Source organism: Colias eurytheme, chromosome 20 (genome assembly GCF_061535395.1).
Source record: "Colias eurytheme isolate Ceu_HAF_F1 chromosome 20, ilColEury1 Martin Lab GWU primary, whole genome shotgun sequence".
Classification (NCBI taxonomy): domain Eukaryota; kingdom Metazoa; phylum Arthropoda; class Insecta; order Lepidoptera; family Pieridae; genus Colias; species Colias eurytheme.
Genome location: NC_142999.1, coordinates 4,445,024 through 4,468,774, shown reverse-complemented (window position 1 = coordinate 4,468,774; position 23,751 = coordinate 4,445,024). Strand labels below are relative to the sequence as shown.

Here is a 23,751-nt window from a genome sequence, read left to right as displayed (position 1 = left end):
TAATTTTCACTATACCTATCGAATAATTTTAATTATTAAATTTTAACCAACAAATGAGATAGATATAAATACAAACTATATTTATTTTTTTATGAAAAATCTAATACTATCTGTTTATAAGATAGTACAATACTTATTAATCATTTTTTACATCTTAAATGTGCAAACAATGTCACTAACTTTATGTATAACAATGTATATTTTCTACTTCACTGTTTTTAATTCATATTTAAGCTGCAAGTTTTAAATCGCCAAGTTTCTTGAGTTGTAAAAATGATCTTTTTTAGAAATTTTACGCTAGAATTAATATTAAGAGATAAGACTCCGTTTAAATTGTCATTTCTTTAACAACTTTAAGATTACTTGAAATGTCCTTTTTATTTCTTTATAGCACACTTTTATTATAGCTTTTTATTATGGAACTGTAACAAAAACGGAGTTTATTGAAAAGTATTAAAAAGATTTAACATTTTATAAATCTTCACAATATTCTGCTTCATATCTCGTCTGTCTTATCTGAATATCCCGTTGCAGTGTTTAAACGTTGAATAATATATAAATTGTATGTTTATTCTCTTAGAGAGGCAATAAATAGATTTATTCCTTATCAATACTTTTTTTATTATTTATAGCCCTAATATATTTAAACATAATTCTTATAGTTGTTAATTGAAAAGAAATATTCCTACATAAATTGCATACCTTAGGCCGAAGGCTTTTCTGTCAAATTATATTTAAACACATAATATTAAAAATACACAAGACAAGAATATTAACAAATCTTTGTCAAATGCTGTTCTAGTCCCTAGTAGTTTTAGTTTCGCTTAAATAATAGATTTGTAAGAACTGAATTATAAAGCAAAATTTAAATCTCACTACAATAGTCCCACTTGCTTTGAAACAAACTTTAAGACCTTTTTTCCATTTGTAACACTTAACCTATGCCTTTTCTTCAAAGGAACTTCACGTCAGTTCAATAGAAACTCTTTTTATTGGACTATGTTTTGTGAACGTGAGTTACAATCTAATTTCATATTTCTTGGATAAAGTAAATTCAGGCTGAACGTGTTCACGACGTGTTTTTTTTTATATTATGCTTTTACTAGTATATTTTTACGCAATATTAACTTATAGTTTTCACTTTCAAACTATAAAAAAGAAATACAAACGAGAATTCAGAAGTTGTGCAGTTTTCTGTTGCTAAAAGAAGTATCAAATTAGTTTAAGTAGTTCCTGAGTTCATCTATTACAAACAATGATATTAGTGTTGATTTATTAGTCGTGAAAATCAAAAGACGGTAAGTTCAACAACCTCAAAGCTGGACAAAGATTGTGAAAGGTAATAAGTTACGTTAATGTCTCAGATACGATCTTTATTTTACGCTAGAAATCGTTTCTAATGGCACGCAATTTGTCCCAGGGCAATATCTCTTTCGATTTCTTGTCAAGTGGAAAATAGTGCCTGATTAGGGATGAAATAAGATATACAAAAAAGGTCGACGACTTCTTCTCTAAACACAATGTTAAATATAGACTTGATTAGAACCATATAACATTGCATCCATCTTATACACAGGAACAAAGTTATATTATGAGAGACATTAATTAACCCTTAGCTGGTATCGCCTTTTTTGGCAACACTACCGGTATCGTGGGTCAAATTTTACCCATACCAAACAATCTGTTGTAGAACGTTGATTTTTTTATAATTTGTATAAAATATGGTTAGTTATGAAATAAACAAATATTTTTTTACAAAATTAACTTTGTTTAATTTTAGAATATATAAAAAAATATCATGTTTTACACGCATTTGTAACTAACCTTATTTTTTGGCACTTTTTGGTTAGTGTGAACTTAAAACTTAAAAAAAAATAGAAATGTAAGAAAAAATTTAACTAAAAGATATTTATGGCACTTCTCATATCTTTATGATAACAAAAAAATATATTACTTCTGAGATCAGCATAAAATAAAAAAAATGACAACCAAAACCAAAATGACTTCTACCATCAACCATCATCCTCATCTTCTTCGCTCTCATCTCTCGTATTTTCTCTTATTCTCGTATTCTCCTCTTTATTTTTCACTGTCGTCAGAACTTACTCCAAAATACTGTCTTCTGAGCAACTAATAGATTAGGGACTGTCTCGATCGTCGTCGATGATTTCGTCGTCACAAAGTTGGGTTATATTTGGTGTCCTTTCATTTTCCGATTCCAAATCATCACTTAAGTCGTCTATATCAACTCCTCGATTTGTCTTTCATTCAAAAAGCCTCAATTGTAGTACAAATAAACACTAAAACAAAAAAAGTACGTAATTACACCCAGTGAAAAAAGTTACTTATTTGGTGTCGTGGGTCAAACGTGACCCAGACAGCTACTTACCTCCGCTCCTAAGATAGTCCCAGCGCTGCACTTCCACCCCCCGCCGCAGCTAGCGAAACACTGAGAATACGTAGAGGCGCACAGTCGTTGCATAAATATTAAAAGAATTATAACCGAAAATGTTCGCTTCTGGGTCAAATTTGACCCACGATACCTGCTAAGGGTTAAGAAAGATATTTTAATCAATCGAGTGAACTCTGTTTTAATTCAGATTGATCCTGATTAATTAATTCAACATGCATTCGCATTTGCATGGCACTTGCATGGCACTTGCATGACACTTGCATCGTACTTGCATCGCACTTGCATAGCACTTGCATTGCATTTTCATGGCAATTGCATGGAATTTGCATGGCATTTGCATTGCATTTTCATTACAATTGCATGGCAATTTCATGGAATTTACATCGCATTTGCATCGCATTTGCGTTCGTTTCGTAGATATTTCTTACATATTTTTATACTCTTTGCCAGCTTGTTATATCAACCAAATATTAATTAAATCTATATAGGTACCTATATTTGTGATCATTGAATGATTAACAACACCCGTATCTTCGTATCCTAATGGAAACAATTATCTCACCGTCTCCGCTTTTCATATAACCCAATTCAATTATTTCACAAATGAAAATCAATTCAACCATTTAGACATTTTCAATCATTGTTTTTCTCCTGACAATCTGTAAATGTATGTTTTTGTTTTTTGTGTTTGCTCCTCTTTCACACGTAAACTGCTGAACGGATTTTGATCATACTTGGTAGTGATGTTGCTAATTTAGCAGAATAACCTATAGAAACACTTGCTTTTGTCGGCGGTTTCTTCCACGGGTGAACCGCGCGGCACGTCTAGCTTGTTATAAAATTATAAAGAATAGGCATGACGACAGTATCCATAAATGATCGTATTAGTGTTTTTAAGGGAAAATGTATAATAGATAAATTACATATAGTGACTTAGAAATCTTAAAAACATTAAGATTAATGAGATTATCAATAAAATAAAACATTGAAATACTGCAGTTGGCCATTTTGACTAAAACACGCGTGACGTCACGCTTAAGTAAACAACTCACGTCAGATGTTTTTTGTTGTTATGAATATGTTGAGAATACGCATTTTTATTTATTTTCTATTATTTCACGTATGCTTTATCGACTCAGAACAGAAATATAATTGCGAATTCACGAATACATGGTTCGGGGTTCTCCGTGCCAACTTTATACAATCATTTCTTATTATTTTCTCGCTTAAAATAATTACTAACACATTTTTGAGCATTATTTTTATGTGGATTCACACTGCAATACGGCACACCACTTATAAACTTTGAAATTCGTTTCTATAACACATATTAAATTAATATTTTTTTAATTTTCTTCGCAATGCGTACAAATAATTACGTATTTACCAAAGTGTGACGTCACGCCTACGCCATGACACCTGCGAGCTATTTTGGCACAGTTAATAAATATTTTTTGGAAAATGGCTTTTATCTTCGTTAAATTTATGTATATTACCGAAATATAGGGTTTTTCTTGTATAGTAAACGTATACACACATTATGGAAGAGGATTTCAAAATCTTTCGTCATGCCTATTGTTTGCGGAAAAATGCTTATATAATAAACGTACAAAATAATAGATAGTTATCTATTACTAGATAATTAATAATGTTTATAAGACCGTGTCGTAGAAGAAAATATGCCCAAAGCTGATTATTTATATATTGTAATCAGCCACAGGCTCCTTGAAAAGAAAAATGAATTATAAATACCCATGTTTTTGTCATCAATATTTATAATATGCTTTATAGGAAAAGTCCTACTTGAATAATATTATATAAGAAATTTAAATTTGTTATAATTTACGCTTACGTTTATAATTTTTAAAAAGGTCTAAAGAAGCTTTTCCGCTTGCGTCGTCGTGAGTTGCGATACAATCCTAACCGAAAATTTCTAAAAATATATAATTATAAAAAACATCTTTCGGCCATTGGCTAAACCTAAACTTTCTAAATACAAAGCCTATTAGTAGGGATGTAACGATACATGATTTTGCCGATACGATACCGATACCGATATTTGTAGTAATGTATCGGCGATACCGATACCGATACCGATATCTTGGCTTGGTAGAAAAATAAATAGTGAATTATGCATAAAAAGTTACCAACATTTAACAGAGACTCAACTGTTAATCGTATTCTTTTAAATAAAAATGCCAAATCAAAAAACAACAAAACCATTTATTTTAGTATTATTATTTTACAAAGTCAGTTAAACTTTAAGTAATACAGATACAATCAGTACCTAATAAAAGTTTACTATTGGTAGAGTTTTTTCAGAAAACAAAGTGCGCACGCGCGGGCGGCCTCCCGCATCGTTCATTGGGCGCGGTTTTTTGAATTGTTTGATATCGGTATCGGTTGTTTTATTATCGGCGATACCGATATATCGGCTTGCCGATTATATCGGCCGATATATCGGTATCGGTATCGGTATCGTTACATCCCTACCTATTAGCCTATTAGAACGAGTGTAAAATCTAATGTAACACTTTTATCTTAATCACCAACCGTTTATAAGCAATTTCTAAGCCAGAAAGAGTCGTTGAGGATGCTGATTAAACAAGATGAGGAAGGAATGAAAATTCGATTGGACGGGACCATCACATAAAAGAAAGGCCAATTAATCCAAGTCCATGTAATTATTTTATTGTTGTTACACAAACGAAAATAAAACACTGTTTAATAAAAAACCACAAATTTCATCTTTTCAATATATTATTCACATATATTAAAGAATCTCATTACTTTCCGATCTATCTCTTGCATCTATTTAAAAAAAAATTCTTTTCACATTTTAAATATTATGAAATATCCCATCCAAGCTTTTCAAGATTTTCGTAATCACGTCTACGTCAGCATACAAGATGCAAATATAATGAAGCAGACTGCTCTCCCAGCATAATATGTAATGCGACAGCACAGCAATGATGGAGCGTTTTCTTCAGACTTTTTCACGCGAGAGGAATTTTAATTCACTCAGCACGTAAAATGAATGTCGTACAAGCTCTTAGCAAATATTATGTAAATCAAATTGTAGTTACATTGTTTAAAATAATATTAATGTATCTATGTAATTCCCAAATGCATCTTCATACCATATTAATTATATAATATGTATACCGTAGTTATACATAATATAGTCATTTTAGATTAACTTCTATCTAGCATGTATATACATATTCACATTTCGTTATTTTTTTGTTCAAAGACAATAAAATATTACTGAGGAAACAATTTATTTTCTTTATATTACACGTATTTCGAATAGGATAACGTTAAATGACAGGCGGCATGGGGCCATCACCTTCCGCCTGACACAGGTACTGTCCGGACACGGATGTTTTGGGCGGTACCTGTGCAAAGTCGCCAGACGGGAGCCGCAAATGGCTTGTCATTGGTGCGACTGTCCGGAGGACACGGCAGACCATACTCTCGCCGTGTGCCCCGCGTGGTCAGAGCCCCGTGCTCGCCTGGTCGCAGTCGTCGGCCCTGATCTCTCCCTGCCTTCCATAGTTCGCGAAATGGTTGGCGGCGACAGATCGTGGTCCGCGGCTATCACATTCTGCGAGTATGTGATGTCGCAGAAGGAGGAGGCAGAACAGGTCCGCGAGAGAAACCCTTCCGCGGATCCGATTCGGCGTCGTCGTCCTATTTTGCGTCGTCGCCGTGTCGCGGCCGCTTTACACGGTCGCGACCTGCCTCCCTGATGATGGGCACCGGATGATGGAACGGGGATATAATCCATCATCCGGTGCGGAGAGGCGGCGTGAGAAGTGTTCCACTCACGCCGCCCCCCCAGGAAGGTAGACCTGGCGGCCTCCCGCCACATTCGCGTTGGGCCTGGAGATAGGCTGCCGCTGACGGGTCTGCGTATGCGGTTCTACCGAATACCCGCGGCCCCGTCAATAAAGCGGCACGGCGGAACAGAGTGGAGTTTAGTCGGTAGGACCCTGCACTCAGCAGGGTGAGTCCGACATAACCCAGGGCTCTTCCCCCGAGTGCCCTGGGTATGCCTAAATGCATTCTCCACTATAAAAAAAAAAAAAGGATAACGTTAAATCCGCGTTAGCCTTGGTACATATTTTACCTTGAAGGTCCAATGTTGTGTTATTTTTTGGAAGTTTACATGGCGTATAATTTAATATAAACTAGAATCAAACACAATATTTAGATATAGTTGTTTTCTTCAAGGCTGTCGTTTTATTTTTCGGCAAGTGTAAGTATAATCAATAATGTGTAAGTAATTGGTTAACTAGAATTATATGTTGCTCCATCTGTTCGTTACGTTTTTAATACGTATTCATTTTCATCCAATCGAACTCCAACCATCTTCATTGAAATTTGGTTCAGATAATTAAGGAATATAGAGATGATTAAATTATATTAATTCTCATAGTGAAGCTAATTAAAGGCGAAAAATTAGATATGTAAATTGTAAATATATTAATTAACATATTAGACTCACTCGATATACCTAAGTGTAATGCTACTCTTTAATTTTATTATTAACGAATTCAATTAAATAAATAAAAATTGTTGCCTAATTATTCTGAAAATAAAGCATAAGTATATAAATAACTTTAGTTAATGTAACAAGAAATGCTTAAAGATCCCGAAATCAAATAACAATAGCAATAAGACCTCAATAATAAATCTCTCGAACAAAAAGTTATGAATATAACAGAACCGCAAATAATTCAATCCCAAACTATCGTGAACGATGATCCGAAAACTATTGCGACGAAAACCGATAGTTTTGTAACTTTTAATTAAATGGAAAGGTCAAAAGCTATCCTTTGACAAAACTACGTACGTACATTCAGCCATTCATTGGTTTTATAAAGCCATTCCAATGTTCACTTTGTGTATGATATTAATTATAATTTTATCAACATATACATAGTTACAACGTATAAACACAGTATTACCATATTTCCTATTGTAATACTGTGGTATAAACGTATAAATTTATTTATTATACAATATGTACAATTTAATTCAATAATTGTCTATAATTATTTAATATGTACTACAAAGCTACTTGTGTTTATCTACATGTGCATTGTGCATAGGCCAGTCAAGTTACATAAAATGTTCCAAATAAGCATCGAGCAATAAACTACGCCCAATGCAATTACACATGTGAAATGCCTGATGTGAATTTGGATTGGCAATTAGCTAAAATACGAGGAAATGGAAAAGCTACAAACGTTACATATTTATATCGATACCACTTCATCTGAATACAGAGATACTTTAATTTGCGAAGTTGCGTTGCCGCGTATTTCCAAACTATACATAGCCAGAACGCAACCATAGGAAACTGCTCGTGTATACTTTGTAATGCTGTTTTTAAGTTTGTTATTACAATATATACACGAATTTTGCGTACTGATCGTGTATACTTTGTAACGCGGATGCTTGCTTCTTCGTTCCAAACTATACACGATCAGTACGCAAAATATGTGTAACTAAATATAGCTACTACACCACTTACACTTGAGCGAAATAATAAATATATAGGCAATCAAAGACTTGTACAGCTATATCTATCTACTTTTATTCTTCTTGATTGATTCAGTAAAATATGGAATAAAAATATTATTAGGTAAGCTTAGCAAAATATTTATTTTGCTAATACCTAAATAGGTAACAGATATAAGGGTTACCTTTGGGTTAGGTTAGGTTCGTGTTTTTTTTTAACTACACAAAAATAGGAGCCCCGCGAAGCAGGTCTCCGTCGCCTCGCAACCGTCTTCTTCTGGACTTATTAGTCAATTGTAAGTCGTGCAGTAAGTCGGGAACGAAGACACAAGCATCCTCGAAACAAAAAATATACGATCAGTACGCAACATTATATTATACACAATACACATGCATTTTAATAATAGATTTCAAAACAGCAATACAATAATATAAACGCGAGCAATGGAAAGACGCCGCGCTTACTCCGAAACATACACGATTAGTCCGCATGCGTACTGACGCTGTATATTTTGGAGCGCTATTCTTACTTACTTCACTACAAAGTATACGCGAGTATTTGCGTACTGCTGTTGTATAGATTGGAAGAACTTTGTAAAAAAGTTATTTCTAAACTATACGTGATTAGTTTCACACCGTTGCGTACTGGCCTTGTATAGTTTGGAAAGACGCTGCGTTGCCATGTTCTTAAGGGAAAAGAAATATACTAACAATCAATAAGTATCTCAAAAAACGTATCCAATACGCCAGATGTTCCAGTATGTAATATCATTATATTTTTTCTACTAATTCATTAGATAATACTGTTTTATAAGTTATCCAATTACGAAACCTTCAGATAAGTTGGTCCTTCGAGTCAGCTGCCAAAAATTAAAAGCAAATAAATCAAATTACACGCTCTAGTGAATTAAAAAATCTTCTTCAACTCTTGTAAACAGCGTTTGCAATTTAAATCGTAAAATCGAGTTACCTTTTCCCAGGCTGAAATAGCAGGGGACTGATTTAGGAGTAACTGGGGCAATTACGGAGCTTCACATGTGAAATCTAGTGGAATTCGTACTTTGTATGGAAATTGACATCCTTGTTAGTGATATTGGATTTGAGACATAGACTTCAAGGAACTGAGGAAACTTATGAAATTCAAAGAAACTTATGTTGCGAATACCTCATTGTTAAAGTTTAAGAATGAATTTAGTTTTATAATAAATTAAAATATATGTGTAAAGTTTCATTGTGTATTTAATTTTAACTGTTCCTTTGGCACCACCAAATAAAAATATGTTCTGATACCAAACAAACAAACAAATCAAGCATTCAACAAGCAGAGATATTTATGAAACTCAATATCATTTTTTATCAACTTCTTCAACGATATTCTAAAAATGCAACCCCTATTCTATTTAAAGAATCGTAAACCATCGTAATATTAAAATAGATGGTGTAGATTGTATCACTATTGTCACTTAAACACTTTAGAAAAGCGATCGGTTTCGTCTCACGATCTGAGGCACGTATCGTCTAGACAGAATAAGCGTTTGACTTTATAGGTGCTATAAGTTGTAAACCATTTAATGAATATTTTTATTATTGTAGCCGATGCATGCGCCTTTATCTCACGGCTTTAAAAGTAGGTTAGTATAGTTAATTTCAGTCCTACACGAAACGCTGTTTTCTGTGAAAGAGTCTATCCATAGAACCTTACAAACTTTAATGCTTATCTACATTATACATAGGAAGAAGAATAAAAAATAAGTCCCATGCCATCTAATGTGTTTGTCTTCTAAACAAAAACCTTGTCTCTTGTCGTGGATACAACTTTTGAGCACTGAAGTGTCCCGCCCAAACTATTGCACTAAAGAGAATCATGTATTGTAAATTTAATATATCCGAAATCATAATCGCAAAGGTGCAAAATAATTTGGATACTTACGCATTTCTATAGAGAATTTAAATAGAATTAGGATACAAAACGAACCTATTTCCTTAATCCATGTTCGCGCCTTTAACAGGGAATTTAAACAACCCGATGACGAAATCTTGGTATTATATATTATATGTAATACTATCTCTACCTTACAACATAAGCTTTACAATTCGTGAACGAGTCGTGAACATTAGAAGCTTATTAGAAGTTATTTACTTATCTTTCATCTCATTCGACTTATATCATTTATTTTTACATCAACATGATAGGCTCTATAGTTGAAATTGGATAAAGAGATAGATAAATGCATATGTGTGATAAGACAGTAGGGTTCTAAACAAAAAATTTGTCTATAGACCAAATAAGTACGATAACAGCTTTTTGTAACAAAATGGTTACATTTTAACCACAATAAACATGAAGTACGCGGTCACCAACCATAAATAAATAAAGACTCAAAGAACATTACAATACGAAGTCTAACAACATTTTCTTCAAACAAAATGTCCGTTTAATTTGGCAACATTTCTTATATCATTAAACAAAGATTAGCCAAAAAAGAGTTGATGAAATGTTTCTTTGGGGACTACACGTAAACAGCCCGGGGGCTTTGTCGTCCTTTGTGGCATTTCGCTTTGACTAAATGAAACAGCTAATATAATTTCATATCTTCACAGAACACAGGACTGAATTCTAACTGCGGGAAATTTTGGATAAAATTTCGGATGAGCCATTAAATTATATAATTATTTTCACAAAGCAAACAACTAATGACCTATTGAACCCCATAATTTGATGAGGCTAGTTTTACATACTGTTTATATTTTGTGAGGTTCTAAAAACTAGCCTCTAGATGTTTGCTTTGTGAAAATAATTATATGTATAATTTAAATTAAAAAAAAATATATTTTAGAATAAACGTTGTTCTCTAAGGGAAAATAGAACAATTGAGTTTTCAGTTCACCTAAGAACTTAATACATCTTTGTAAATAAATTTCTGGACTGTCTACAGAACTTGGCACACATTTAGATCTCATTTCTTTTTTTGGCAAATTAAGTCAACGATTGAACTCGGCTCCAATTTTTACATTTATGTTTTTGGTGGGATTAATACTTAGGCTAAGTATCCATGTTTCTCTGAGTAAAAATCAATAGCGAAAAAATAAGTAGGTACCTATCAAACAGATCGAAAAAGTCGAATTCCTAACCGGCTAAAGGAAGACTTAGGAATAAAAATCATAAAACGAAATTTTGAAATTAAATTTCGAGCAAAAGATGAAACAATTCGTTCACTTCACTTTAAACTACGTATACCGCATAGGTACCTAGCATATAAGGTTTTCCAGTCCCTTTGAAGCTTTGATACTGAGTGAATGTTTAAGCCAATTATGACGATGTTTCTTGTGTTCGTAATTTCTTTTTCATTTTCAACTACAATGGTATTTTTCATACTTTTAACCACTAGATACGTTATACACGTGTAGGTAAAGTTTTGAGATTTGTACATTGTACTCAATAAAGACTTCAATCCAACGATTAATAGATAATTTTGAAACCGATAAAATGCAAGTATCCATAAAACCGCTATTTGATGCAACACAGTAGCAACATTGTATTGAAGTAGGTACCTATTTTAAACGTGGATCACAAGCATTATAAGTACCTACTTACCATGAACATGGCACTCTATTACAGTGGGTATATTATTTTAGTGGACTTCGCGTGCTTTTTATTATATTAAAAAAAATACTGCGTAGGTCTATATAATTATCTATTGATTATGTTTATTTATAGAAATATCGTATCGAGTTCGCGTCACTTGATCATTTTGTTTAAGTAGCTATTTTCTTATTTTCCTGTAACTCAATAGACGCTGAAATAGTTTAAGAACTTAATTAAAGTTTGACTTCGTAAATGAGTAAGCGCAGCGGATGGTAGTACGGTCTACTTGGTAGTTAATAACAATATTACCTACTTATATCAAAATTCAAAATTACAGTGTTTATGTACATTAAATTTCTATAATTTTATTGTTATGATTATAATTTAAAATCGGGTTACGATTTTTGGTTTTAAGTCCTAAGTATTATTAACGTAAAAATGCTATCTAAAGATTAAAAGCCTAATCAATCTCTGTAGTTATTATCTTGTCTATCGAGTACCGAGTAGGTACTGGGTTTTTGTTTACTTACTACTGAGATATGGGAAGAAACTGTCACAGTAGGTTCTATTTCCAAAAAATCGCAAAGAAAACTGTTCAGTAAAGCGGACATGGAATCTGGCATGATAGGAAACATCATTAGATACCTACGCTTATTTTTGTATTAGTATTACTTAGTTCTATTTGTTGTTTTCACTTCACTAAACTGATAGCATAACCTATCGATTCGTATACAGGGTGTAATCGTTAAGTGTGCACAGGCGATTATTCCGTAACTATTACAGATATCAAAAAACTTTAAACTGATATTTAAAGTACTAGGTATACCTAATGAGTAAATGACAATAATAACTTTTTTTAAATAAAGCAGGAAAAATCCAAAAAAGTTACATTAAACATACATTTAATTTCCCATACATTTTGTGTTCAAAGCAAAATATTATGTTCGAAGTGACGTCCTCGTTTTGGAAAACCATCGAGCACTATTTACAGTTTCTAAATGAATTTTCATTAAAATTTGTGAAGTAATTTAAGCACAAAACCAAAAAAAGAACCAACATTTTTCATATTAGGTACATGTTTGAGATAGTCATATCTCATACTAAATGTATGGGAGTGTTTGATGTAAAATTTTTGGATATTTCCCGTTTTATTTTTAAAAAGTTATTATTGTAATTTTACTCATTAGGCTAAGGGCTTTCGATATCAGTTTAAAGTTTTTTGATATCTACAATAGTTACGGAATAATCGCCTGTGCACACTTAACGATTACACCCTGTATATAGTAGTCATCTAAAACAAGACAAGTCTGAATATTTATAACTTGTCAAAGCTGGTTAAGTATACGATATCGATCTGTTTGTTTACAGAGAGGTGTTTAGAATGATAATAATTGTTTTGGCGTGGTTCACCAATATTTAGCTAAATTAATGCGTAATTGAATTTCGAAGTATTATGGTATTATATTATACTATTATCGACAATGATTATTTGGACAGACGCGATTTCATTTTAGATAATTAATTTATTAATTAAATTCTGAATAGGTTTTTGATTGGACTTCAATAAATAGTGTAGATAATCATTCTCTTGTGTATAAGCTCCAACTTTACTCGAGATGAAACAAATATTTTACATAGGGAGGTAGGTAATATTATTTTATTACCTTAGTTGCAGTTTTCTAATGAAGCCCTTCAAGTAGGCATAATAATACCTATTATTTTATTTTAGTGAATTTGTAATATGTAGTTAAATTTAAGTTTTATTGTAGTAAATTTAAACGTAATCAGAAAATGCGTCCGAAATTATTCAGAAATAATTTATGATGTAATGCATGCAATTTTCATTAGTATAGTGTCAGTTAATTTCGCATTCGATCTGATAAACTGGCTTTCACACAAATTACTGAAAATGTTTTGTATGAAATACCGATTGTTAAATTTTCACATGAAGCTAAATTGTGTGTATGAATTAATAAAATTATAGCTACATATTGTTAGAAAAATGCTGGAGCGAAATAAAACATGCTGCCAAAAATCAGGACACATGGCGATGTAATGTCGAAGCCCTTTGCCCCACCTAGGGGCCTTAGGATATTAAGTAAGTAAAGTACATATTGTTAAGTTAATGAGAGACTGAACTGTAGGGTCCTGGTTTCGATCCCCGGTTGAGACTAAAAATGAACATATAATTATTATTATAAAATAACTCTCGTGTCGGTATGATACGTATTCACGCCTTATGACTTATCCACAGAACTTGATGTATTATATCTAATACAAAACCAATTCTATACCTTGGGAGAAGATACCTTTTGTCAAGGATACAGATTTGAAGTCCTTGGACCTGTTGTTGAAATATTTCCAATCGCTAAAACTCAAATATTCATATTTTGTATGTGACCAGCGTGTTGGATTTTGGCTTAAGATTCCCTATTAGAACAATAATTTAGGGAGTCTTCATCGTTATAAAAATATAGATATAAAATAAAACAAATTCATAATACGACAGTCTTTATTTACTTTTAAGTAGTTAGCGTAATAACAATGTACAGCTCAACCGACACTTTCAGAACTTATGCAATTGATCAATTTCTCTTACAAAATATCTTAACAAATCACAATTTTAATCTCTTAATAATAAAACGTTAAATCGGTGAGTTCCGTGAGAAGCCTCTTACATAATACATGATACATTGTGACGTCATATAAAAGTACCAATTGTTTTTTAATAAAATTATTATACTATCGAATATTTGTAATTGTACAGGCTATTTTATAAGTACAATAACAAAATTAAAATAGAATTTTTTTTAGTATATATCTTCTAAAATAAAGCCTGTATCAAGCCTGTAAAAATCTCAAGAAATTGTATTTCATATTTTTATAATTCTACCAAATTGTACTTTTATATGACGCAACACGTACATAATTTATCTGGTAAATAACCAATAATATATAGCTCATAGCTCATTTCAATCCGCACATAACTCAAGGCTATACAATTTATAACAAGCATTCAAATATTTTACTATTAAAAATATAAAATAATCTAAAATATAACATTCGACTCAACATGAGCCACCATAACGTTGAAAGCTCAACAATTCATATAAAAATATAAAATTGTTTATCTAAATTATAAAATATAAGGAATATGTTTTTTACAGATACGTATACGAATGGCTAAGGCACCGGTTTTTTGTACTACTAGTGCAGTGTATACAAGTTACATAATGTCTTTCCACACACAGTTTTTTTATAAGAGACTCTTCCATAACGAGAAAATATAATCTGTCTTAGCACAAAAAACTTTAGACAGGGTTTAACTATAAGCGCAGGTTCTCTTTAAACTGGTTTTGTCGTATCACATAGACAACTATTAAAGTGACAGATCCCTGGTTTAAAGTTAGACTGTGTTTAAATTGTTTTGTGGTAAGACCATAATATATGTCTATTTATAATAAAACATTTTACCCAAGAAGCTTATAAGGAAGAAGCTTTTATCCCTTTCACACCTAACTTGGCAAGTGGGTGTGAAAGGGATAAAAATCATACAGGCGTCATTCAAGGCCATATTTTCTTGTTACAAGTTAATGTTCATACTGAAATCTCCAGTGTATTAGATATAAGCTTCTTGGTGAGACCTATCTCATTCAATAATGCCTATGTCGTTTTAAAGAAACCTGTTTTTATTTATCACCTTTTTAGTATAAAACAGTAGTTCCGTTCGTTTTTTATTTGCTCTAACCTTACTACACACATTGAAAAATATTTTTGAAAAATTGTCTTGTATCAAACTGTGTATATTATGATACATATGAGCGTGTGTGAAAGACCTTAATTGTAGATAAGGCAGCGTTTAAAGCGTGCAATTATTTATTTCATTGTTATAAAAAAAAAATTTCTATAAATCATTCACATCATTCTTAATCGTAATACATTCATATAATTATTTATATTACAAATTGATATTTAAATTTAAAATTCTATACATTTAATTGGAAAAATATTATACATGAAGGCACTTATAAATAATGGACAATAATTAATAATAACATACATGGCACAATCGGCTTTGTTATATTTATCTATACTTTAAACTTAATATTCTATACATTTACACCATGGCACTGGGCTACTAAATATTACTACAGAAAATATTAAAAAAAACTATTATAAAAAATACAATTCGGAAAAAAAAATGCAATAAAAATAATAACAGATATTTTGAAGGCATAATTGAAAGTTAAATATATAAATCGGAAATTAGTTGAAAATACGAATTGTCAATTCATTTTCTACTATAAAAATATTTTGCTACTGTTTATACAAAGAAAAACATATGAATATTTTAAATGATATGTCTATAAACTTAGTTATAAAGATCAAATATTAATATGTTTGCCTAATTTACATGTAGAAATGACAACTCAGAAATTCCGCCAAAGTAAATTAGATAACTTTTGAAACACTACATTATTAATATCAGAAATTCAAATGTATTGATTGATAGATAACAGAAAAACAAAATTCAAAAAAGTAGTAGAATTTTATTTAGAAATTTAATACGATAAATCTCTCTGAGATCAAAACCGAAAATATTATACTATGAAAAGAAAAACATAGGCATTTTATATAAGTCCCATGGCACTGCCATTTGACCTAAATAACTTAAATTAGATCTTATAGTGTTCAGCTGCCAATAGACGTCAAAGCGTAAGTAATTACTTAGGTTAAACTTAATAACTTTAAGTACGTTCGCAATTATTAAAATAAGTTTTAAACGTAATAAGGAAACTCGGTCTACAATAATAGACTGAATAATATTATTTGATATGTACAAATATGTCATTTTACAATATACATTCATTGATAATAATATATGACACTACATTCATAGCTCACATTTTATAATACAAAAAAAATCAATTCCTACAAAAATAGGTGTCAAATACAAAATTGTCAAATCATTATATGTGGGTAGAACAAGCTCTCAACCAGTCAACACGTTTCACCTATAAAGGTGTCTGTTACATATGTTACAAATACAAATATGGCCAATAAAAATATATCCAATACAAAGATGACCCATACAAATGTATCCAATACAAAGGTGGCCAATATAATGTATCAGGTATAAAGATGACCAACACAAAGGTGACCAATACAAATGTGTATCAAATACAAAATTTCCCCGTTCAATAAAATTTGTCTTCTTCCACATCCAAATTATTTTTATTATTCGGTTGGTTGGAATGTCGTCGTATCGTGCCCATAGAATCATATTCATTTGCGATCGCTTTTGGGTACAATTTGGGGGTAGTTATCGCTGTATTATGGTTATTAGCGTTGGAAATATTATTGCTTTTCGATAGAAGTATACCGCTGGTTCCGCCTATGCCTGAGAATGATGGCTGCCGTTTTGCTTTGCGAGGCTAAAAGGAAAATTTATTGTTTAAAATATTTGCAGAAATGTGTAAGAAGAGACACATTATTTATTCACTTATTCAACTATTCTGCTGTCTTTTATTACTCAAAAACGAACAGATTTTCATGATTTTTTTTTTGTTGAATTGAGATTACTAAAATATTGGATATTTCTCAGTATGCAATACGTATTAGTATAGATATGTGACAACCTCATAAATTCCGTTTTTCCTAGCAAAAACGGGGCAAATTGATTCTTTATTATTATTTAGAATAATTTTAATAACTACAATTTATACTTACAACTTCCTTCAAAGGCACAGTGACGTAGCTATTCTGTTTGGCCGTTATATAATGCGGGCTAGAAGGCACTCGTGGTTGTTTCCTCCACGGGAGGGATCCTCGGCGATGACAGAATATCACTACTGCTAGACAGACTAGGCAACCTGTATTTAACATAGTAATGAATGTCAGTAGAAACTAGAAACTCTAAAATAGGTTCTGGCTATATAATTATAAATAAACACCTAGATAAATTACTACTAATAGTTGAACTGAATTATGGAAGCAAAATAATGAATACTAGAAATTCACAGCGAATCCACTCGGGTTTAGAATCAAAAATAAGGCTTATATTACAAAGAGTATATACAAACAAGCGCACAAATGCACAGACATTAGGTAATACAATAATAAGATTTACTTTTTCTTCAAATTGCATTTAGTTACATAATACGGTAACTTTACGTTTAGTTCAATCTGTCGTCTATATTTTAAACAATAGGAAAAACTAACAATTATGACTTATCACTACATAGTATAAAACAAAGTCGCTTTCTCTGTCCCTATGTCCCTATGTCTCTTTGTATGCTTAAATGTTTAAAACTACGCAACGAATTTTGATGCGGTTTTTTTTAATAGATAGTGTGATTCAAGAGGAAGGTTTTAGTATATAATTTATTAGGTTTTAGACAAAGCGGGCGAAGCCGCGGGCGTTTAACTAGTCTACAATATTTAAAAGATAAAATTATTTTAATTAAATATCTTATTTACCCATAACAAAAGCAGCAACCACGCAGCCAATAATCCCGCCAACACTGAGGGAATCATTGCGGAGTGTAACGAAAGACGCCATTTCTACACCTTGACTGTATGCCGGCATCGCGTATAGTTCTGATTGAGAATAAACTTTATTAGATTTATGATTAAATACATCTTAGTTTAATAACAGTGTTGTTTTTCTTTCTATTTCTAAACGTTATCATAGAACCAAAAGTTCCTCTTATGAAAAGAAAAAGAAAAGAAAAAAAAATAATATAGCAGACGCATGATTAAGCATACAATTGACGTTGAATAAAGAACTTGACCCACAATCCCGCTCAAAAACTGCAATGTTCTGCAATGTTCCTAGTTTATTATTAAATATTCAGTTTCCTAATTTGTCCTTTTTACGAACGAGAGGTGCCCCCAAATTGAATTTTTACAAAGCCGACTACACTGCCATATTGAAAGAGCTTCGGAGTATAGATTGGGCCCAAAAGCTTTGTGTCTTTGAAAACGTTAATAGTATGGTATCTGAGTTTTATGATATCCTGAACATTATAATAAGCAGATTTGTACCTAAAACGTCCTACACTAAATCCAAATACCCGATATGGTTTAGTTCAATTCTCATAAAATCACTTCGCGAAAAGGATAAGATTCACAGACGATATCGTATATATAGAAATCCACGTGATGAGATAGAGTACAAACTTATTAGGAAGCGATGTCATAAACAGTACGATGATTGTTATACTAATTACAAAAAGAACATTGAATCAAATATTAATGAAAACCCTAAACGTTTTTGGAGTTTTATCAAACACAAAAGAGGTGGCCATTCGCAGCTTCCTTCTTGTATGAAATTGGATGACTACGTGGTGAATTCTGAACCTGAAATCGCTAATCTATTCTCTAGACATTTCTCTTCTATTTACTCATGCCAACAATCCCTTGATATGAATAAAATATCGCTTCAAGAGGGTAGTGATCAATTTGTGACATCTATAAAATTATCTGAGCTTGATATATCGAAAAAAATACAGAAGCTGGACATAAATAAGGGAGCTGGGCCTGACTCCATTCCTCCACTTTTCATAAAGCGATGTAGATCTGGAATAACATTACCTCTAACTATTATCTTTAATAAATCGCTCAAAGATGGAGTTTTCCCCGAAGAATGGAAAAAGTCTCGTGTAATACCCGTTTATAAAAAAGGGGATATCATGGATGTAAAGAACTACCGCCCGATATGTATCCTATCTTGTTTTTCAAAGCTCTTCGAATCCGTTATATATCCCATGATCTCCAAAAATATTGACAATTTTATTTCAGATAGTCAACATGGCTTCCGGAGGGGTCACTCAACTCAAACTAATTTAATTCCTTTTGTAACTGAGATTTGTCTGGAATTGGACCAGGGACGTGAGGTCGATGCAATATATACCGACTTTAGCAACGCCTTTGATAAAGTCAATCACACTCTACTTCTTCAGAAACTCGTGAATTACGGGATTGGAGAACCCTTACTGAAATGGCTAGAATCGTATCTTCACAATCGGCCACAGTCGGTAGCTGTCGGTAACTCTTCCTCTGCATCATACGTTGCGCAAACCGGTGTCCCTCAGGGCTCTCACCTAGGACCCCTGCTTTTTCTCATATTCGTGAACGATATAAATAACCATATAAAATACTGTAATGTGTCCATGTTCGCTGACGATTTAAAAATCTACAAAACTGTAAACTCACCTTCTGACACCATTCTTGTTCAAAACGACCTCAATAAAATTAAAGAGTGGTGTCTTGTAAATGGTATGACTCTCAATGCATCTAAGTGTTTTCATATAAGGTATACCAGGAAGAAAAAACCACTTGCTGCCATGTACGAGCTTGACGGCGCACCTTTAAAAGAAGTTAGCGAAATTCGCGATCTCGGTTTGACCATCGATAAAAACATAACATTTATTTCTCAAATAAACAAATCAGTCACTAAAGCTGCCCAGATGTTAGGATTTCTCAAGCGAAACACGGGTTGCTTTGGTGTAAAAACTAAAACAATTTTGTATAACGCCTTAGTGCGCAGTCATCTCGAATATGGTAGCCTTATATGGAATCCATTTTATACAGTTCACTCACAACGCATTGAGAGTATTCAAAGAACCTTTACAAGGCACCTAGCGTTTATAAGCAGTGGTTTCTCTCATAGACAGCCATACGAACAGCGTCTTAACAAATTCAACATGATATCTTTGCATAATCGAAGATGTTTTACTGATGTCTTGTTCCTGCATAAGCTATTAAATGGACATATTCAATGCAAAGATATTTTGAAACTTATTCGTATTCAAGTACCTCATTCATTTCCAAGGACACGAATAAACAGAATCTTCCATATTCCTCTTGTCAAAACTAATTTGGGTGCACAGGCTCCTCTCATTCGAATTCTTAAGTTATACAACAAACTTAACAGTACCGTCACGGGTCTTGATGTATTCGGTAGCCAGCTATCCCAATTTAAAAGAATTGTTTTCAATTATTTACGTACCCACAGTATTAAGAAATAGTATCCTATTTTATCTTTTTTTTTTTTATCTTACTGTTATTTTTAATCTGCTTCAATATTTTAAAACAACGCATCATGTTTCATGTGACTTTTTTTTTAAACCATGTTTTAGAGTATGTTAGTGTAAAAGTTTTGTCATAGCTGAATTTATGTAAACCGTTATTGTCATATATTATAGATGATATGTTCAATATGTATTTTTATAAAACTTAATATTATAATGTATGATGTGGTATTACTTAAATAAATAAATAAATAAATAAATGTTTTTTCATGAACAACAATATGCACAATAGACTTTGAACATTATTACAACGAAATAAGCTATTAATTTGAACGATTGTTTTATCAAATACTCATTTTAGACAAACTTTCAATAGTAATTATGAGTCTAATTCTTTGCCAAAATATGGTGGTCAAATTTAAAAAATAGTATTTTCGACGAATTTTTAACACACGATTGTGAATGCATCTACCCTCTCACTCACACTCATCGTTATCCAAATCATTGTCATTATCGCACATCACCGCCTGAATGTCGACCTTTTACTAAGCGATGGTGAATCTAGCTATTTATGCTCCCTCTCACTCGCACTCACCGTTATCCATATCGTTGTCCTTGTCGCACCTCGCCACCTGTAACTGCGCGCCCACACACGCACCGCTCTCACAGCTCCTTCGTCTCACTCTCTCCCCCGCTTCACACTCGCCCCATGGACCCCATGGACCCCAACCTGATTCTGAATCTGTTGATTCATAATTATATTATATTGAAAAAAAAAACTAAAAAACATACAAGTTAAAGTCATAAAAGTATTGTGTTGACCACCGATCCTGGATAAATAAGTGTACGAAGTTTGAATTAAATCTGTTCGATTGTGCGTCAAAATCGGCTCGAAAGCCAGTTATGGCATACAAGTGAAGATAATATAAGTGTTCAAAATTAACATAAACATCAACATGAGCTTGATCATGAACTTGAACGTGAACATAATCGTAAACATGAACGTGAACATGAACATGAACATGAACATGAACATGAACACGAACATGAACATGATCATAAACAAAACACTACTATGTACTCTTGTACTGCTCATATTAAGAAGGATAGATTTACAAACCTGCACAAGTATTAACACAGATCCTTCTCTCAAGCGCCGCGCCTGCGTCCGCGCAACCTTCAGGTGATAAACACATTCTGGTGCGGGTTCGATGTCCGGTCGAACCAATGTCGCAATTGCCGCTACATTCACTCCAGTCGCTCCAGCATGACCATTCGCCTGCAGGAATTAAATATTATTAAATATTTGTTACGATGCAAATAGAAAACTATTTTCTTTATGATAGTTTTAAATTAATTTACGTAACGTAGCATTTTTATTTCTGATTCTATTAAGAGAATAGTGCACGTTAAACATTGACGTAAAACAATAAAAAAAGAACTAGACTCACAATCACGCTGAAAAATTGTCTAAAACAAAACTCTGCCTTTGCGTGTGTTAGGCAGAGTTTCCTATCAGGCAATACAATAGACTTTGAACGTTACTGCTACGTAATAAGGTATTAACTATTAATTTGAATAAATATTTTGTACAACGGTCATTTTTAACGACTTTTTATTAAGCGATTTGTGAGTTTGTTTATAGTTCTCTGTTCGAATATGACGCTCACTAACCATTACACGCATGCGTGTTACAAGCCCTCATCATATCCGCTGGTCCTTCACAAGGGGGTCGTCGACACCTGCGAGCACGGGGTTGCTGTCCACCCCCACAGGGGGCTGAACACGCCCCCCACGGACCCCACGGCTCCCAACCCCCTTCCTGTGGGGGGGTACTGCTGCAAGTGCCTTGGGGGGTGCAATAGCGTTCTTCTTCGCGGGCTAGAGATAGCTGGAAGAAGATTTTGTTATGATAGCACTGCTTTATAAAAAAAATGTGTGCGTGTACTAGTGTACACACGTAAGAAGTGAAACTTCTTTATGTCCTTATTTAAAAAAAAAATATTTTCTTTAAGCAACTTTTCAGAAATACGTCAATCACGCGTGGTAGGGATAAAAACAAGATGGCGCGTAACGGAAAAATGTTACACTAATTTTTTTTCCAACCCCGATAAAGAAGTTTCACTTCAATAAAGGTTTAAAAATAAAGGTGTTTTACTAGCTTCAATGTATTGTGCCAGAAATGATATTATTAGATAATAAAATATCATTTCTAGCACATAAGCATTTGGATTGGACATTTTTTAAGTATTTATTATCTCTAAACTAAACTAGCAGAGCGAATGACATAAAATGACGTCACACCGTCACACGGCGAGTGCGAATAATAATAATAAATAAATAAATAATTTTTTTTGATAGGGTGTGAATTTATGGAGCGCTAAAGTTAACATTCGCTAACATTTTTGAATATAGAATAAAAAAATGAATTATTGTAAAATTACCTTTATTTGTTCCGGTGTGGGCGCTTTACATAGGAACTTGAATCGCTTTTCTGTGTAACTGCCATCTGTTGCATTACCTGTGCATAAACAAAGCATTTTATTACTTTTACAAACATATTTGATACTTTTTTGTCATATTTTAATAGAAGATTTGCTAGTCAGGATAATTATTTTATGCTTCCATTTACAATTTTTTTTGTACAAAAGAAATCTATTAAAAAATAAAACTACCCTACACTTACCTAACATCTGCACCCAGGGGGTCCACGCAGTAGCCTTACGCACTTCACAGGGTCGCAGATCACAAGCCTATCTCTCATTTCTCGTGCCTTCACAATCTGCTCCCCCATGTAAAGAGGGTGGACTTGCACAAACTCGCCACAAAAGTATTTGCTACACTTACCTAACATCTGCACCCAGGGGGTCCACGCAGTAGCCTTACGCACTTCACAGGGTCGCAGATCGCAAGCCTGCCTCTCATATCTCGCGCCCTCACAGTCCGCACCCCCGTGTGAAGGGGGTGGACTGGCACAAACTCTGCGCCGTTCTCTCGTTCCCGCACCAGCTCCACACCCAGAGCCAGTGCAAGGGGACCACGCGCCCCAGGGCGACCAGCTGCCGTCTACTGGCGCCAGTGCTGGGTCTGGTTTGAATAAACGTTGTTTATGTTAGACGTGACATTTTTACAAAACACTAGCACAGTTAATAAAGCTCTGGAATTCAAAGCGACAATTAAAGAAAATA

At 33.0% G+C, this 23,751-nt stretch overlaps 1 protein-coding gene across 1 annotated transcript in view; it reads right to left on the bottom strand.

The window, feature by feature from the left end:
• Positions 1–14,026: 14,026 nt before the first annotated feature.
• The window catches only part of Sema5c (Semaphorin 5c), a 55,644-nt gene continuing 45,919 nt past the window's right edge, over positions 14,027–23,751 (bottom strand). Inside the window, exons 13-20 of the mRNA XM_090113783.1 lie at positions 23,411–23,650; positions 23,008–23,084; positions 22,238–22,454; positions 21,684–21,842; positions 21,159–21,305; positions 18,009–18,128; positions 17,259–17,401; positions 14,027–16,963 (exon numbers count right to left, since the gene is read on the bottom strand). Coding sequence (XP_089969909.1) covers positions 16,727–16,963; positions 17,259–17,401; positions 18,009–18,128; positions 21,159–21,305; positions 21,684–21,842; positions 22,238–22,454; positions 23,008–23,084; positions 23,411–23,650 — 1,340 coding nt within the window. The 3' untranslated portion in view covers positions 14,027–16,726. The remainder of the gene's footprint in view (positions 16,964–17,258; positions 17,402–18,008; positions 18,129–21,158; positions 21,306–21,683; positions 21,843–22,237; positions 22,455–23,007; positions 23,085–23,410; positions 23,651–23,751) is intronic.